General features: G+C 43.2%; 1 protein-coding gene and 1 long non-coding RNA gene across 2 annotated transcripts in view; one reads left to right on the top strand and one right to left on the bottom strand.

Moving 5' to 3' along the window:
- The window catches only part of LOC146020271 (uncharacterized), a 40,369-nt gene that overhangs the window by 5,069 nt on the left and 15,862 nt on the right, over positions 1-19,438 (bottom strand). The window lies entirely within an intron of this gene.
- The window catches only part of DNAH3 (dynein axonemal heavy chain 3), a 399,027-nt gene that overhangs the window by 367,430 nt on the left and 12,159 nt on the right, over positions 1-19,438 (top strand). The window contains exons 54-57 of the mRNA XM_083153252.1: positions 3,321-3,565; positions 6,535-6,651; positions 10,225-10,379; positions 12,893-13,060. Coding sequence (XP_083009378.1) covers positions 3,321-3,565; positions 6,535-6,651; positions 10,225-10,379; positions 12,893-13,060 — 685 coding nt within the window. The remainder of the gene's footprint in view (positions 1-3,320; positions 3,566-6,534; positions 6,652-10,224; positions 10,380-12,892; positions 13,061-19,438) is intronic.

The raw sequence follows: 19,438 nt of genomic DNA, 5'->3' as shown, positions 1-19,438 counted from the left end.
ACGGCCACGGCACGGTTACCGGGTAGCAGCCGGATCTTTCCACTGCAGTGTCCGGCTGCCGTGCCGTGGCCGTCCCGTCCTCACAGGTCAGTGTGTGCTGAGGGCGATGGGGGCCTTTCACACACACCGGTCATTTGGTGTCCGGTTTTAGCTCTCCACCGCCCCCAAACTGACGTCACTTCCGTTTTTACCCTCAAATTTACATAGCACTGGCTCACGGAGCCGGTGCATGTGAAAGAGACAACTGTCAGGCAAAAAGCCGGACAAAATGTGTCCGGCTTTTTTCCGTCCGGTCAAAACCGGAGTGTGTGAAACCAGCCTAAGGGCGTAAGCATGGAAGCATATCTTCAACAAATTCTTCAGGCTGTATCTGCCTCGGCTGACCGACTTGCTGACAGGATTGATGTTGTCCAGGAGATGATCCTTTCCATCTCTCATGTCCCAGACGAACATCCTCGCGTAACTGAGGAAAACATGCATCAGTGCCCTGAGTATGTAACCCCTATGACTCCTATATCTGCTTGCACGCTGGAGGTATTTTTGAGGATGGATCCTGTTAGTTCTGAAGGCACTTGGTGCCCTGTGTACTTCGACATTGACCTGGACATGTATCACCTAAAGTTCCCTGCTTCTCGTCCATTGACAACTTTACGATCCTTTACTTTACTAATCAACTATCCTGAATGTACTCCTGTGTGTTCCCAAGAAAGTGGATGTTGGTCCTCTCCTATACCGCGGCCCATTCATGGCACCGAAAACTGGCCAGACTAGATTCTGAACTATAGTGCTCTGGGATGCACACCTTATCTCTTGTCCTATTTTATTATTCCTTTATTATTCTATTTTGTTATATATATCCTGTTTTTGCTTGACTTTTGATATAGGTATTATATCGTTGTTATGCCTTTGAATACTTTATGTAAAATGTATATATCTCTTGTGGGCGAGCTGGCTGTCATATATCCTAGCTTAAGGTCCTTCATATATTGCCCTGACAATTCATCCGATAATTATCCTGTTAACAAGGGGGGGGGGGGGGGTGTATGACATCCTGACATTGGGGGGAGGGGGGGAAGGGATGGGATTAGATAGTATAGTTAGCATAGTAGTAGGGGGAGTACTGTTAAGGGATCCAGGTACACCTCAGTTGGGGGTGGGTAGTACAGGGTGGGGGGGGGGTTATAGGGGTGGGTTGCTTTGGTCATTTGGGGGGGGTTGTTTTGGGGGTTTTTGGTGGTATTGTTAATTTTAATCTTTTCATATTTCCTTGGGACCAGACAATCGATTGTGGTATGTTAAATCTTTATTTTTTAGTAAGTGCAGTGATCACTTATTTTCTTTTATTGGGCAATACATTGTCAAATTAGAACACCCTGTTCGCAATGGGGTTATTGGTTGTATACCAGTATGGTAACCTATTTTGAATGCACGAGCATCGCGGGCTTGATGTTCCTGGGGTCCAGATGGCACCTTTGGGCACTAGGAATGTTTACACCCTGTATTGTATTAATCCTGTCTGATATCTCCACACGTATCCCCTTTGCTCTGTTGATACTGTCGAGCACCACTCTTTTATTAATGACATCCTACGCATCACCTATTGCATAATTGCCCTGTGGCTTTATTTTGATATGTGTGCACTATGTTGTCTGGTCTGTTATGCTCTGTCTATTCAGGGAATTTTGTATGCTTGAATATTCAAAATCATAATAAAAATTATTGAATTAAAAAAAAAAAAAGTGTCCCCCGGCTGTGGCATGACACTGCGGGCTTTATGAGCCCGGTGCTGGTTTCAAAATACGGGGGACACCCAGATTTTTTGTCCCCCGTATTTTTGGAACCAGGACCGGTCAAAGAGTCCGGGGCTGGTTTCAGAAATACGGGGGACCCCTATGCTTTTTGTCCCCCATGCTTTTTGTCCCCCGTATTTTTGGAACCAGGTCCGGCTCAATGAGCCCGGGGCTGGTTATGCTCAGGAGGGGGGACCCCACGCAATTTTTTTCCCTAAAAAACTTTTTAACACATTTTTTACCACAGGACCATGCACAGATCTCAATCATCTGTACAGGGTTCTGGCCAATTCGCATATCAGAACCTGGTCTGATTTTTTGGCGAATTTAAGACACATTTCCCAAATTCGCATCTCATTAAATATGCGAATTGTATACTTTTCAATGGTAAAACATCTGGATGCAAGTTCCGGCGCGAGTTAAAATCGTGCTTTCTAAAAGTGCGATTTAGCGGCAAAATCTGCGATTTTTGTCATTTTTCTCATCTCATTAAATATGCGAAAATGGGATTTCGGACGTTTTTCGCTAAAATATCGCAAAATTTACATTTTCGCATCTCATTAAATGTCACCCTTTATCTTATTATAGTTTGCTATAATACTTAGTGCCACAACAAGAAAAATGCATGTATCCTGAGTCCAGGACACTCACTTCGCACTCACCCTCCCCATGCTACCCATAGCCTAAACTAGGGGACCCCGTCATACAATAAAAATTATTACAGGACCCCAGCAAGTTACTAATGAAAGGCCGCCACATGTGTTGTCAGTGAAGTGAAGTGACTGCTTTTGTGATAGAGAGGCAGTGGGTAATGGGGGAGGGGGGGATGGGAATGGGTGACAGGGGGATGGAAGAGGGAAGCACTGGGTGTTTACTTAATGAGTTACAGTATATCCTGTCCCCCCTTCACAGACACATTAGCCTGATGATCAGCAACATAGAGAACTGATGGCCTAAACAATGCTCCCTTCTCCTACAGGAGGAAGAAAGTAAAGTTTAAGATTCAAGATCTTAAGGCCCCCATACATCGAGGCGATTTGGTCCGATTTCGGCCGATTGCGACCGATTGCGACCAATCGGCCTGTTAAATCGGACCAAATCGCCTCTCCCTGACATGCAGTCGGGTCCGATGCGCGGTCCCATGCGCATCGGACCCGACTAGGTGGTCGGACTGGCTGGCCGTCCGACCACCCGTTTTGGGGCAGGCGGGAAGCAGGGACGCATGCGATCCATCACAATGGTTCGCATGTGTCCCTGCCGCCGGAAGGTTCCAGCGGCTCGCACTCTGTCGGGTGTCCGTACGCTGCTGCGAGACGTCGCAGGCAGTGTATGGGCACCTTTAGACATTGCAGTGCTTTTATTTCTTGAGGGTATAGACATTTTCCTGTCTCCTTCAGGGGTGTAAGTTTATACTACGGTAGGAACCTCAAGACTAGCTAGTTGTTGGTGCATGACAAGAATAAGCATCCACTTAACTGACTGTAAAACATAAAAACTACAACCTACACTAATGTACATCTTCTGTTTCAGGCTGTGGCTGACTAGTTATCCCTCCGACAAATTTCCGGTTAGCATCCTCCAGAATGGCATCAAAATGACCAATGAACCCCCAAAGGGTCTACGGGCAAATCTGCTGCGATCATACTTGAATGATCCCATATCAGACCCCATTTTCTTCAGCAGCTGCCAGAAGCCGGAGATGTGGCAGAAACTGCTATTTGGCCTCTGTTTTTTCCACGCTCTCGTTCAGGAAAGAAGGAACTTTGGCCCATTAGGTAAATCTTTCAAAATGTATATTCATTGCAGACAGCATTAAGTGCATACAAAATGGGGACAGCCATTGTCTGTATCATTATTACTGCTGAAATAGTGACCTAGGTAGCCTGAGTCTATCATGGCTTGTTCATATGATTCTGATTATCTTATCAATATGTGTTATTTATACATACATCTATGTATATATATATATATATATATATATATATATATATATATATATATATACATACATACACATACTGTACTCACATAGTATACAGTTGTGCTCGTAAGTTTACTTACCCTAGCAGAATTTATGATTTTCTGGCCATTTGTCAGAGAATATAAATGATAACTCACAAACTGTTCTTTCACTCATGGTTACTGCTTGGGTGAAGCCATTTATTGTCAAACAACTGTGTTTACTCTTTTTAAATCATAATGACAACAGAAACTACCCAAATGACCCTGATCAAAAGTTTACATACCCTGGAGATTTTGGCCTGATAACATGCACACAAGTTGATACAATCGGGTTTGAATGGCTACTAAAGGTAACCATCCTCACCTGTGATCTGTTGGCTTGTAATCAGTGTGTGTGTGTATAAAAGGTAAGTGAGTTTCTGGTCTCCTGAAAGACCCTTGCATTTTCATTCATCTTGTATTCTGGACACACATTAATTACGCAATTTCTGTGGCTGTTTGCTGTTTAAAAAAAAGAAACAGGTGAAATGGAGTCTTGAAGTCAGCCAGCCACAGAACTTGTGTAATTAATATGTGTCCGGAATTAAAGGGATAAGGTGGTGACCCTCAAATATATATATATATATATATATATATATATATATACCTGTGTGTATATATATATATATATATATACCTGTATATATGCCTAGGACAGCTCTGGTTATGTAGATACATATCTGGTTATGTGGCAAGGGGATTAGATTTCAGGATTATTAATGTTTTACAGGTAATGGTGTTTCAGGATGAGCACTTGTTTCCTGCAAATACACAAAATCAGATTTTATTTTCCTAGACAGGAATGAGCATTAACGGTAGCACTATTTGTTGATGTTCCCATTTTGACTGTAGTCTGCAAAGCTTACCGGCAAGATTACTTGGTGATAACCTTATACAGTAGTGTCCTTTATCGTTACATCATTTCACACCAAATGATGAGGTAAAAGCTGTCCAGTTTTACTTAATAACGTCACTCTTCATCTATAAATACAGATGTATGGATCACGGAGTAACTGAATCAATACAGTAGTCACAAGCTGCGGGTTCCTGACTAGAATACTAACTAGGCATTACAATTACAGCTGTGTCACTTGTGTTACTTCTAACCTTATCACAGCTTGACAACCAAGATGTGACCCCCACATAATGCAACAGGTCACACCTGCTGTCTGTGAGCAGACGTGTGTTGGTATGCATATCAGGAACACACAGTGCTTTATACATCACGCACACACAGCAAGTAGTGGTAATCTGGAAGTATCGGATGGATGAAAGGGAACTGAAAGTAACAGAGATGTTATTATACTATAGCTACTGTACATGGCATATTTACTAAAGCAGGAGGAATCTAGAAAGCCAGCAAAAGGGACATTTTCTCCTGTATTGTGGTATTTTCTCTATTTATCAATACACACATCCTGCCATAGGCTTTGCTCCAGGGGGCTCTGTATGATTTCCCAAGATTCATAATACCGACAAGCATTGGCATACAGTCAAAAAACCGACATGTTCAGAATACTGACATTCATTATACGACATGCTCTAAATGCCAACATGGTCAAAAGTGCAGACATTTAAAATGTCAAAAAGTCAACATGATTTTTTTGGTGTCTATTAACATGGACACCATATAAGTATAACGCATCTTCTCGCATGGCTCGCTGCCTCATATTATAATCTCACTCTGTGCCCACTTGGATTGTGAAGTAAGAACAAGTCGGTTTCAAAGAAAAAATCATGAAGGTACTTGTGTGTTCGCAGGGCTCCCAATTGACATGCTTACGACACTGTAGGAAAAATCGCATTGCATGCAATTTTGCGGTGCAATGCAATGCGATGCAATTTTCCTTAATTAATTTAATTAGTTAGTAAATAAGTTAATTTTTAGTGCACCCTTGCCAGCAGATCGCATGCGATTTTGCGTGCAATTCGATCTGCGGCCAGGGTGCAGTGAATAAATTAACTAGTAAGATCGCACGGCACGAAAACGCCCACTAAGCAAATAGCTTAGTGGGCACCCTGCAAATACACAAGTACCATCATGAAAAACATATGTAGACTTTTTGACATGTCGACAATTTAAATGTCTGCATTTTTACCATGTCGGCATAACAAATGTCGGCATTTTGAATGTGATGGTATTTTGACTGTTTGCCAATGGTTGTTGGTATTTTGACCATCTGTATTTTGACTGTTGGTATATTGACTGCATTCCGCTCCTGTGATAGCTTTCTTATTGAGCTTGCAGAACCTAGTTACTTCATATTTATTAAGGACAATGGCAGTACTTGTAACACTGGCTATACCGTTGTTTAAAGTACTAGTCTGTATGGGATATGTATCAAGCTTCTGTAATTTGAAAGTCTGCTAGACAATTGGCAGTTAGATGCTGATTGGTTTAGGACCACTTCTCTGATTCATTTTTACTCAAGGCTGCATACATCTGTTTTTTTATTTTATTTTTTACATTTATTTATTTATTTATTTATTACAATTGTTTTATTTCCATTGCTATTCAATTTATTTGTGATTGATTCTTCTACTGGATGGCCAGAACAAGGCTTCCACATCAGTGCTGGGCCCTCAGTCAGCGGCTATAGGATCTACTTTTGGTGCTATTTGACGAATGGACCCCATATACAGTAATTTCTGTGCTCTTAGATAAGGGACTTCCTTACAAACATGTATTTAATATTCAGCATGTAAATGTGATTTTCATGTTCCTCTATCCGATCTGCGACAGGCTGGAATATTCCATATGAATTTAATGAGTCTGACCTGAGAATCAGCATGCGCCAGACACAGATGTTCCTCAATGAGTATGAGATGGTTCCGTTTGAGGCTCTCACCTATCTGACAGGTAATGCACATAACGCTGCCAGTAACCAAGCGCTTGTCACACTACCCAGCTGCCTGCTCCTTCATGTCATTATATTGTATTTTCTTTTAAAGGTAACAGACTAGTTGCCAAATCTGTAGATGTGGTAGAAGCTCAGTTTTGTTCCCATGTAAAAATACTGTAGGTGTGCACACACATGGATTCCAGTCAAGTATTATGATATAATAATAATATGATGCAATGAACAATAAGGTGCTGTTACTTTTAGCAACAAAGTAGGCTGTTATTGGAGGGAGTCTGAGGCTTCTCAGCCTAAGCAAAATCATCAGATTAGTGTTATGTTAGATACAGTAAAAGATAGCAGAGATGGGCAGTATGGACGGTGTAATGGTTAGCATTACTGCCTCAGCACTGAGGTCATTGGCCCTAACTGTGCGAAGTTTGTATATTCTCCCCATGCTTGCGTGGGTTTCCTCCGGGTACTCCAGTTTCCTCTCACAGTCCAAAAATATACTGGTAGGCGAATTGGCTCCCAACAAAATTAACCCTATAATGTCTGTGTGTGCGTGTACATGTGGTAGGGAATATAGATTGTAAACTCCACTGGGTCAGGGACTGATGTGAATGTTCAAATATGCTCTGTAAAGCGCTGTGGAATATGTGTGCGATATATAAATAACGTAATAAATAAATATTTTGTAGATAGGTTTATACATATAGGTAAAAGCTTGGATTAAATCCAGCCATGTGCAATTATTGCTTGCAGTTCCCTCAGTCTGACAGGACAAACAGAGACTATCAGGGGGGCACAGAAGGGACAGACATTACATTCAGTTCTATTCATTATATTAATTGTGAACAATTTATGGTACTTCTTTACTTTCACGGTGCCAGCATGGCGCCACGCTACTTCCGGGTTACGCTCGCCACAAACTAAGTAAAATAAACTAAGTTAACGCCATGCCAACATGGATAGTTCATACCTCCACTATCCATGTTGGCATGGAGTTGATTTTAATTAGCGTAGCGAGCCACCGAGCCCGCAGCGTGGGCGAGCGAAGCGAGCCCTGCAAGGGGACTCTGACGCGCGGCGCCATGACCCAATTTACATTAACAAATTCCTCTATTACAGTATATACTTTTCTCTTTTGTAAATACCTTGCATGTAAAGTATAGCACACATAAAAAGTAGACATAATTCAAAAAAGGCTATTCTTTCATACATTTCTGTAAACATATTAGTGGGAATTCAATTATTTTGGACTCTAAATTGCAGAGTTTCCACCTGAGGAGAGAGAAAAAATGTGACTTCCATGGCTGCTGGGCGCCCAAATGGCAGAACAAATGAATTGCCCTCTAGTGGCGGCTACAATAAAAGCTATTGAATTCCTCCTGTGTTATCTTAAGCAATATATGATGTGACATATATTACCACATCCCCAGGATCCAGTCAGCCACAGGATTACATTTTCAGCTGCTGTATAATAACATAAGGCAAGGCATACAAACAGATCTATAGAAAATTCTATAAAATACAATAAGCAGTACTGCCACAAAGATTGTTACAAATAGGGAAGGCGTCGCTCATGCCTTTTAAATGAGGTACATTTATCTAGCAGTAGGAGTGGGAAAAAACTGTTTAGAAAAACATATCAGTTCTCAATCTGGTGTTTAAGTCTCTGGGGACCATGGGGGTGATGTTATGTATAAAAAAATCATTGCAACTGGAAACAAAGCTCCGTTATATTCTGTAGTCTGCATAAACAATTAAATGTTGCATCTGGCTGTACTAAAATTAAATATTATAAAAGAGAGAGAGAGATACATACATAGACATGCTCATTGTGCATATAATCGCAGTGATTATATGTAGCTCCCTGCACTTAGTTGCAGCTCAATGGCTCCGTTGATTTCAGTAGGAGTGGATGCTTAAGCATGCACCAGCGAATAGTCGTGGGCACACTATTCTCGCCAAACTAGTTCTGTTTACCGCAACTAGTTTGCTGGATAAGTGGGGACATAAATGTGTTTGTGTACTTATAATATAATGTTGATGATTCTGATGAAGCCTCTCTGTCCCCGAAAACATCTGACCTTTGGTGGTGGCAGCTGATATTTTAAATACAGTGTCTTTCTTTTTGCAAACATGTCTTCTGAGTGCCAGTGCAGGAAGTAAGTGTTAGGCCGCCCCTAGGTGCCACATTTTTGCACACAATCCCCCCCCCCCCCCCCCCCCCTAAATCTTTTTTTACGTTGTCATTATTAAGTTATATGTCCTAACTTGGCAATTGGCAGTATACTGTAATAGTAATATGCGCCTAGGGGGGAGAGAAATAGAGAGAGAAAGGGAGGGTGGGAGAGAGAGAGAAAGGGAGGGTGGGAGAGAGAGAGAAAGGGAGGGTGGGAGAGAAAGAAAAGGAGTGTGGGAGAGAGAGAGAGAGAGACAGAAAGGGAGGGTGGGAGAAAGATAAAAATGGAGAGGGTGAGAGAGAGAGAAAGGGGGGGTGGGAGAGAGAGATAAAAATGGAGGGTGGGAGAGAGAGAAAGGAAGGGGGAGAGCGAGAAAAAAAGGGAGGGTGGAAGAGAGATAAAGGGAGGGTGGAAGAGAGATAAAGGGAGGGGAAGAGCGAGAAATGGAGGTGGGAGAGAGAGGAAGGGAGGGAGGGAGAAAAAGGAGGGAGGGAGAGAGAGAAAGGAAGTAAGGGAGAGGGCGGGAGAGAGAGCGAAAGGGAGGAAGAGAGAGAATAAGAGAGGGAGGGAGAGGAAAGGGAAGGGAAGCCAAGAAATGTAGAGAGGGACAACAGACAGTGAGGAAGCGTGAATAAAGTAAGAGCAGAAGCTAGAAGAAAGAGAGGGAGCATGTGGGAGTGCAGAGAGAGAGAGAGAGGGAGTGCAGAGTAAAGGTAGAACTCCAGTGGAATCCAGGGCCGGATTTTGCACTAGACACGAGCCTAGGGGCAGCACCTGCTGGGGTGGCAAGGCATCACTCCACCCTCACAGGTCTCAGGGGGCGGGGTTTTGCAAGAGTGGGGGAGGTGAATCATAAAAAGACAGAGAGAGAGAACGCAGAGAGAGAGAGAGGGAGTGTAGAGAGATAGGGTGCACCTAGAGAGAGTGTGATCACAGAGAGATATGTAACACAAAGCGGGAGCACAGAGAAAGAGAGAGGTTTCTTTTCAGAATGAACAAAGGAAAAATAATTTGATGGTGAGCGGCCATCGAATGATTTTTCCTATGTGCGGCCACATGCGAGTGGATGTGTAAGTGTAAACATCCGCTCGCATGGAAGCGTAGGGATTGGGGTGGGTGTTCGGCAGATATACGCAGCCTAGCGAGTATGTCTGAATTACCCCCTTATATTATATATGTGCATGCTGAATGACCGTGGATAGATGGATAGATAGATATTTATGTCGAATTTTAGCACATATAATGACCAAGCCACTTTATGACTGACAAATATAAGAGATTATTACTCTGTTTTATCTGGAACTGATATTCACAAGACATAAATGATGTACATGTGTAACTGTGTAGTATACTACAGATAGAACCAGTAACTGTTACAGTGTAAACGTGTCTCTTTCTACACAGGTGAATGCAACTATGGAGGCAGAGTGACCGATGACAAAGACAGGCGTCTTCTTATGTCCCTACTGTCCATATTCTACAGTGAGGAGATCCAGCAGGACAACTACAGGCTTTCTCCGGGAGATGCCTACTTTGTGCCACCGTACGGCACCTACCAGGTGTGTTTGTGTGGCTTAATATTAATCAGTGTCCACAAATAAGAAACTGCTGAAAGCAACTGAAATGGAGCTAGAACTGCATGGAATGATATAGTTACATACTATTTTCACAGGGTTCTAAATTGACCCAAGCTTTAACCTAGTTAAAGTTCGTCCGGCATCCCGGCTGAGTTCGTCCGGCATCCTGGCTGCCGAACTCAGATTTCATCACATCCCGCCCCATGCCTCTCTTGTCACCAGAACGCCTCTGTGCATACACAGGCGGGGTCATTCTGGTTCACTCACAAAGGCACAATCACTCTCTAATGGACAAAACCATATGCACTGCAGGTGGGGCAGATGTAACATGTGCAGAGAGAGTTAGATTTCGGTGGGGTTTGTACTTCAAAGTGAGATCTATATTGCAGTGTAAAAATAAAGAAGCCAGTATTTACCCTGCACAGAAACAAAATAACTCACCGAAATCTAACTCTCTCTCTGCACATGTTACATCAGCCCCACCTGCAGTGCACATGGTTTTGTCCATTAGAGAGTGTTTGTGCCTTTGCGAGTGAGCTAGAATAACCCCCACAGTGTAATGCATGCTTTGTAGGAGCTCTAGGGAGCTCATCAGCATTGTGTGTGAATCAAGTCCAGCATTCTAAAGGTTCCCATACACTAGAGCAATTTTTAATCCAATTCCGATGGATCGGGATGAGAAATCTGATGAAAATTGTTAAAGTCGCATGTCCCTTGAGCATCGGATCAGAGCCTGGAGATCGGAAAGACTGCACTATAGATATTTCAGATCGCCAAGACTACGACAGGCTCGACTTTGTATGCAAAAGGACTGCTTACAGTTTATTGTAGGCAGTCCTGTCATCTGGGAAACTTCTGGGCAGTTCAAGGAAAATTGCATGCAACCTTCCCTAGTGTATGGGCACCATTACACAGAACTGCACACACTGCAATCACAGATTGTTTTTAACACTGCACTAAGACAGAAACATACATGTGCTATGGATGGATCATGTGATCCCCCTTTTCTGGTCCAAATCTTTAATAAATAAAAAAAACTGGATTTCTTTTGTAATGGAACAAAATGTAGTTTTGAAAGCAAACACCCCCCTCTGTACCTTTCTGCTGAGTAAATTCAGTAGTAAAAATGTAGATCTCTTTTGACAGTCAGTGGTAATCAGTCAGACTCCAGTATCTATAATGGGCGATTCACAGACCATGGCACCAGGGCGACCCACTCTGTGCAAGCTATACCTATCTTCTTTAAGGCTCACACCTCTTTTTTTCCTAATGAAGCGGCAGCCATTTTTCCTGGAGATCAGCGCATGTACTATACAATGATTGCTGGGAATAACGTTTAGGGTTTGTCTTGCTTGCCTTTACACTTTGCATTTTCCATTTTAGCAGATCTAATTTTTGCTTTATTACATTCCTTGTAGAAGCGGAAAGACTCCTCATTCCTGTCAGACTTAAACAATGTAAATGCACACACATTGGTATAAACGTAATACTCTTGCCTTTGTTACCCATGGGAATGAACCTAGGTGTGCTTGTTTCCAGTAACATTCACACATTCATGTATGTATCCCGCTGGGTTTGCACAGCCACTGATAGCGGCAATCACCCAGTGTGCACGGGCCTTTCACCTAAACCCTTCTGGAGAATGATTTGTCTCCAAGGGGATTATTCTGGTTCACACGCAAAGGCAAATTCACTTTCTAATGGACAAAACCATGTGCACTGCAGGTGGGGCTGATGTAAAATGTGCAGAGAGAATTAGATTTGGGTGTTATTTTGTTTCTGTGCAGGGTAAATACTTACTGCTTTATTTTTACACTGCAATATAGATATCAGTTTGAAGTACACCGCCGCCCAAATCTAACCCCTTGCAGTGCACATGGTTTTGTCCATTAGAGAGTGAATTTGCCTTTGCGAGTGAACCAGAATAACCCCCCAAGTCTGCAGTGAGTGCCACTTTTCACATTCAGTAGGCAGTCATGGTCCTGCTGCATCATATAGAGGCCCATGCTTGTCTTATTACTTTTCATAAAATGCAGTTGAATAGTGTAATTAAAGCTACTAGAAGTAGTAACTGGAGAGTAATGGGGGGATTGTAATAACCTGCAAGTTGCGGGACCAACACGTTTTGTTCCATTTAGCTGCTAGATAAAAAAGCCACAGTAAATGAAAAGGCAAAGCCAGGTTAGCGGCTACATCAAACAACATGGGTTCCTGCAAGTCCCTGGCTATATCATTTATCACATTGTCTATCAATGGCTACGTGGGCAGTAATTACTTCTCTCTGTAAATTTGTCTTTTACAGTATATGACCTTGCTCCAGCTTATCCATTGAAATTCGGAGGTCATATTATGTAAATGGTAGAAAATAATGACATGACTATTAAATGTGTTGTAGGCGACAGTAAATGACTGTGTTGGGCAACTATTATCCTGGCTTTGTTCTCATTTATATATGTTAGCGTCTTTGTAATTACTTCTTCATTCTTTTCTCTCAGTCCTGTGTAGATTACATTAGAAGTTTACCACTGATTACCCACCCCGAGGTGTTTGGACTGCACGAGAACGCTGATATCACCAAAGACAACCAGGAGACTAATCAGCTATTTGATGGCGTCCTTCTAACTCTACCCCGGCAAACGGCTGGGAGCGGCAGATCCTCCCAGGTGAAAACACATTTCATTGGCTTTAACCCCTTCCCGCCGCAGCCTGTTTTTGCCTTCCTGACAGAGCCCTTTTTTTCAAATCTGACATGTATCACTTAAGTGGGGATAACTTTTTTTTGCTTTTACTTATCCCAGTGATTTTGAGATTGTTTTCTCGTGACACATTGTACTTCAAGTTAGTGGTAAATTTTGGTCGATACAGTCTGTGTTTTTTTGTGAAAAATACCAAAATGTCGTAAAAAAATGGAAAATTTAGCAATTTTCAAAATGTTAAATTTTCTGCTTGTGAGACAAATAATCATACCACTCAAAATAGTTAATAACTAACATAGACCATATGTCTACTTTATGTTTCCATCATTATTTCAACCTCCTTTTAATTTTTTGGGACACTAGGAGGCTTAAAATATGAATAGCAAATTCTCAAATTTTCAAGAAAATTTCAAACACTGATTTTTTTACGGACCAGTTCAGTTCTGATGTGACTTTGAGGGACTTGTATGTGAGACACCCCCATAAATGATGCCATTTCAAAAACTGCACCCCTCACAGTATTCAAAACAGCATTTTGGAAGTTTGTTAACCCTTTAGGTGTTTCACAGGAATTAAAACAAAGTGTAGGTGAAATTTCAAAATTTCATTTTTTTTGCAGATTTTCAATTTTAATACATTTTTCTAAGGAACACAGTAGATTTTACTAGAGAAATGTGACTAAAAATTGATTCCCCCAATTCTTTTGTTTTCATAAATATCCTATATGTGGCTCTAGTGTGCACGTTGACCAAACCACAGGCTTCATAATAGAAGGAGCACCTACTTGATTTTGGAGCCTCCTTTTTATGAGATTATTTTTTAGGCACCATGTAGGTTTCTAGGCACCATAAGATGCTAAAAGTTAGGAACCCCCCCACAAGTGACCCCATTTTGCAAACTACACCCCTCAGGGAATTTATCTAGGGGTATAGTGTACATTTCAAACCCCCAGGGGTTTCACCAATTGTGGTACAACTGGGCTGTGAAAATGAAAAATTACATTTTTTACACAAAAATGCAGTTCTGGCTCAAAATTTTTCATTTTCATAAGGTATGAAGGAGAAAAAGCACCCCAAAATCTGTGCCCCAATTTCTCCCGAGTACGGCAATGCCTCACATGTGACCAAAAAATACCATTTGGGTGCATGGCAGGACTCAGAAGGGAAGGAGTGATATTTGGATTTTGCAGCACAGATTCTGGTGGAATGTTGGTGGGTGCTATGTCGCATTAGCAAGACCCCCGAAGCACCAATACAGTGGAACCCCCCACAAGTGACCCCATTTTGCAAACTACACCCCTCAGGGAATTCAACTAGGGGTATAGTGTACATTTCAAACCCCCAGGGGTTTCACCAATTTTGATACAACTGGGCTGTGCAAATGAAAAATTTAATTTTTTACACAAAAATGCAGTTCTGGCTCAAAATTTTTCATTTTCACAAGGAATGAAGGAGACAAAGCACCCCAAAATCTGTGCCCCAATTTCTCCCGAGTACGGCAATGCCTCATGTGTGACCAAAAAATACCAGTTGGGTGCATGGCAGGACTCAGAAGGGAAGGAGTGATTTTTGGATTTTGCAGCTCAGATTCTGGTGGAATGAATGGTGGGTGCTATGTGGCATTAGCAAGACCCCCGAAGCACGGTGAAATGATGAACCTAATAATCCATAGATGTGTGGTATATTTTAAAACACTCCTTTATACATAGGCCGGGTTTGTCGGGGCAAGTTTCACAGTGGAAAATAGTATCCTTTATTATTCCCTTTTTATAGCAAACTTTGCACCTTTTTTGTGTCCTGCCCTTTTTTGCAGTGGAGGGGATTTCGTTAGGAAAATGCTGCCCTGGTACAATACGGGGGCCAGTACTAGAAGTACTGGGGCCCTCTGTCTGCTGGTTCCCAAATATTAGGCCCTTTATGACTTCCTCTTGAAAGTGCATAAATGTCCCCCTCTGGCTGGTAGAACGGAATAGCACGTAAGCGTTATACAGTGCCATCTGGATGATATACACGGCCAGCTTCTTGTACCAGATTTTTGTTTTCCGCAGGGCACTGTACGGCTTCAGTACCTGATCTGAAAGATCCACTGCGCCCATGTACTTATTGTAATCTAGGATACAATTAGGTTTTGAGGTGTGGGTACTGGTACCTCGTACAGGGACGGAGGTGGTACTGTCTCCATGAATTGTTGTCAGTATAAGGACATCCCTCTTGTCCTTATATTTGACCAACAACATATTTTCGGTGGATTGTGCCCTGCTTTCACCCCTTCTCAGTACTTGGGCAATGTGCGTTTTTGGGAGGCCTCTTTGGTTCTTGCGCACAGTACCGCAAGCTGCTGTACCTCTTGAACCAAGGGCCTTAAACAGGGGGATGCTAGTGTAAAAGTTATCCACATAGAGGTGATAACCTTTATCCAGGAAGGGGTGCACTAAATCCCAGACAATTTTTCCACTAACACCTACGAGGGAGGGGGGCATTCTGGCGGTTCAATTCTTGAATCCTTCCCTTCATATACCCTAAACCTGTGGGTGTACCCTGAGGTGCTTTCACACAGTTTATACATTTTTATGCCATACCTTGCCCTCTTACTGGGAAGGTACTGGCGGAATTTAACCCTTCCTTTAAAATGTATAAGGGACTCGTCGATACAAATAAATTTTTCAGGGATGTACATCTCTGCAAATTTGGCACTGAAATGATCAATGATCGGCCTGACTTTGAATAGCCGGTCAAAGGTGGGATCATCTCTGGGTGGGCACTGTGCATTATCGGTGTAATGTAAAAATTTAAGGATTGTCTCAAAACGAGTCCGAGCCATGGCCATACGGTAAAGTGGGGTGCTGTACAGAACATCTGTACTCCAATATTGCCTAATTTCTGGATTTTTTACTATGCCCATATGTAACACCAGACCCCAAAACGTCATCATCTCTACTGCATCTACAGGGGTCCACCTAGCAAATGATGACGTGGGGTTTTGAGCAATAAACTGCTGGGCATATAAATTACTTTGGTCCACCATTAAATTTATAAAATCATCAGAGAAAAATAATTTGAAAAAGTCAATTTCTCTGAGACCTGTTGAATCAAATTGGATTCCTGGGATGGTCAAAAACTCAGGAACCTGGGGCTCAAAATTGTCTGGTGTTGGGGTCCATACGAGATCAATCATTGGGGGGGGGGTCTCAGCTGCTCTACGGGGGCGTCTTTGAGGGGGTCCCTCATCACTAGAGGAGGAAGAGGAGGTTAAGACGAATCATTTAAATTCCCCGTTTGCATCACTGGCTGTGTCAGAGTCAGAGGCAAGCATGGCATATGCCTCCTCCGCTGAATACATTCTTCTGGATGACTGGGATGACATTTGGGATGCCATTTTTATTTTTGTGTTTCTATAAGTGTAATGTTTCAACACGTGTATAGTGTAGGGGGGGTACAAACTTTATTTCAACAAGGGGGGTATGTAGTGTGTAGTGTGTATGTAGTGCAGAAAAAAAAATACTTTATACAGGAATTTGATCCCAATAAAAAAAAAAAAATTAGATCAACCCTGTGCCGAAAATGCTGGTCAGTGATGTACGTCACTGATCAGCGCTCAGCGGCCACAGGACACCCACAAAAGCAACGTGGGTGTAAAAACAATTTAAAAAAAATAAACCACAGCACTCTCCAAAAAAAAAAAAACAATTTAAAAAACTGCAGAAAAAAAATTATATCAACCCTGTGCCAAAAATGCTGTTCAGTGATGTACGTCACTGATCAGCGCTCAGCGGCCACAGGACACCCACAAAAGCAACGTGGGTGTAAAAACAATTAAAAAAAAATAAACCACAGCACTCTCCCAAAAAAAAACAATTTAAAAAAACTGCAGAAAAAAAATTGGTACTTGTTTCCTAGAACGGCCACAACGATTTAGATCGTTGTGGTCGTAAGATAAAAAATCGGATCGATCGCATCGCATGCGATTTGGTCGCATACGATGCGACCGATCCGATCGACCGATTTTTCACCCGATTTTTTTTTTTTTTCACCAGATTTGTTTAAATTGCCCCCCCAAATGTTAATAAGTGTGCTAGACCCCACGATAGACGTGAACCCGAAGCGTGGCGAGCGCAGCGAGCCCGCGAGGGGCGGCGGTGCGCGTCCTCCGACCTTTTCATTCCCCTACTATCCACTAGGGCGTGGAGTGAGAATATAATAGTGTGGCGAGCGCAGCGAGCCACCGAGCCCGAAGCGTGGCGAGCGCAGCGAGCCCCGCGAGGGGACGCGTCTAACTTCACAGGTATACGCGTCCCCTCGCGGGGCTCGCTGCGCTCGCCACGCTTCGGGCTCGGTGGCTCGCTGCGCTCGCCACACTATTATATTCTCACTCCACGCCCTAGTGGATAGTAGGGGAATGAAAAGGTCGGAGGACGCGCACCGCCGCCCCTCGCGGGCTCGCTGCGCTCGCCACGCTTCGGGTTCACGTCTATCGTGGGGTCATGGCGGGCACATAAAAAATGTGAAATGGGTCATATTGGCCCATTTCACCTTTTTTATCATTTTTCCCTATGTGAGATGGACTTAATCAAGTCCATCTCATCTTGTGCCATTATAATGGCACAAGACCGACCGATTTCAATGTTAAAAGATTTTTTAACATTGAAGTCTATGGAAAAATCGGGTCAATCGGTCGGTCGCATCGCGGCCGATTTTAATTGGTCGCGACCGACCGATTGACCCGATTTCTGTCAATCAAAGTGAAAAATTTGTAAAAAATCGGCCACATCGTGAGGATCGTGTCCCTTAATTAAGAGCCACGATCACTCACGATTGTGGCCGTTCTAGGAAACAAGTACCAAAAAATTATATCAACCCTGTGCCAAAAATGCTGTTCAGTGATGTACGTCACTGATCAGCGCTCAGCGGCCACAGGACACCCACAAAAGCAACGTGGGTGTAAAAACAATTTAAAAAAAATAAACCACAGCACTCTCCCCAAAAAAAACTGCAGAAAAAAAATTATATCAACCCTGTGCCAAAAATGCTGTTCAGTGATGTACGTCACTGATCAGCGCTCAGCGGCCACTGGACACCCACAAAAGCAACGTGGGTGTAAAAACAAAACCCCACTGCACTCTCCCAAAAAAAAAAAAACTGCAGATCAGTGATGCAGTGATGCAACACTGATTAGCAGTGAGGGGCAGCAGGCACACAACTGTGGGTGCAACCTGACAGGGTATATATAAAAAAAAAAAACCTGCACCCCCAAAAAGTTGCTGATCAGTTAATTTATACTGATCAGCACAAAAGGGGGGGCAGCAGTCAGTTGCACAGGCAGCACAACCTTTGGTGCAACTGACAGGTATATATATAAAAAAAAAAACCCTGCACCCCCAAAAAGTTGCTGATCAGCACAGATATACTGATCAGCACAAAAGGGGGGTCAGCAGACACAAAATATAGCACTCTCTATCACTCTCTGTCACTATCTCTCACTATCTCTCACTATCTCTCACTATCTGTCACTCTATGACACTGCAGCAGCAGCACACAGGAAGTCACAAGATCCAGGAAGCATCCAGCTGCTGGCAGCACGCTACCAGCAGTGATCAGGTAAGTATCAGGCAAGGATCAGGTCAGTATATCACGACAGATTGGCACGGTGACCGCTCTGCACGCAATTCCAGACCGGAATGGCGTCTGCAGCGCAGTCACCGTTAGTTTAAATCACGCGCCATGGCTGTGATTGGTCCGTCGGTCCGACGGACCAATCACAGCCTTGGGGGCAGGTGGGGTGAGGTGTGGTCATCACCGGTGACCCCCTCACGCCCCCTCACACCCGGCGGTGATTGATCCCTGTGTTACCGAGCGTCTGATTCGCCGGTAACACAGGAAAACACTGCGATTGGCTGTTCACATTGAACAGCCAATCGCAGCGATCGCCGACGGGGGGGAGGCATCGCCGCCCCCCCTGGGCATGCTGGGACATGTCTGCTGTCAGGGACAGCAGACATCGTCCCTCTGTCACCGCGTCCCTAGACGCGGTGACAGTTTAAAGTCATGACGTATATATACGTCATGTGTCGGGAAGTACATCCCGGCCATGAAGTATATATACGTCAAATGTCGGGAAGGGGTTAATGGCATATGTTTTATGGCAGAACTTTGTTAATATTAAGTCAGATTGCCTCTAAATCTTTGCACATGTCAGCTATGGGGGCATGGAGCATGGGAACGACAAGCGTGGCATGGGCATGCAAACACTGGGCATTCCCATGCAAATGCCGCCGAGACGCTGTGTGCTGTCTTTGTCATGGAGCCCGCAAATATAACTCAGTCTCCACTGACTTGTATTTGTGAGCCT

This window comes from Crinia signifera, chromosome 7 (assembly GCF_055691185.1).
Source record: "Crinia signifera chromosome 7, ASM5569118v1, whole genome shotgun sequence".
Lineage (NCBI taxonomy): Eukaryota > Metazoa > Chordata > Amphibia > Anura > Myobatrachidae > Crinia > Crinia signifera.
The sequence above is the reverse complement of the archived record's forward strand: the minus strand, read 5'-3'. Positions and strand labels throughout refer to the sequence as shown.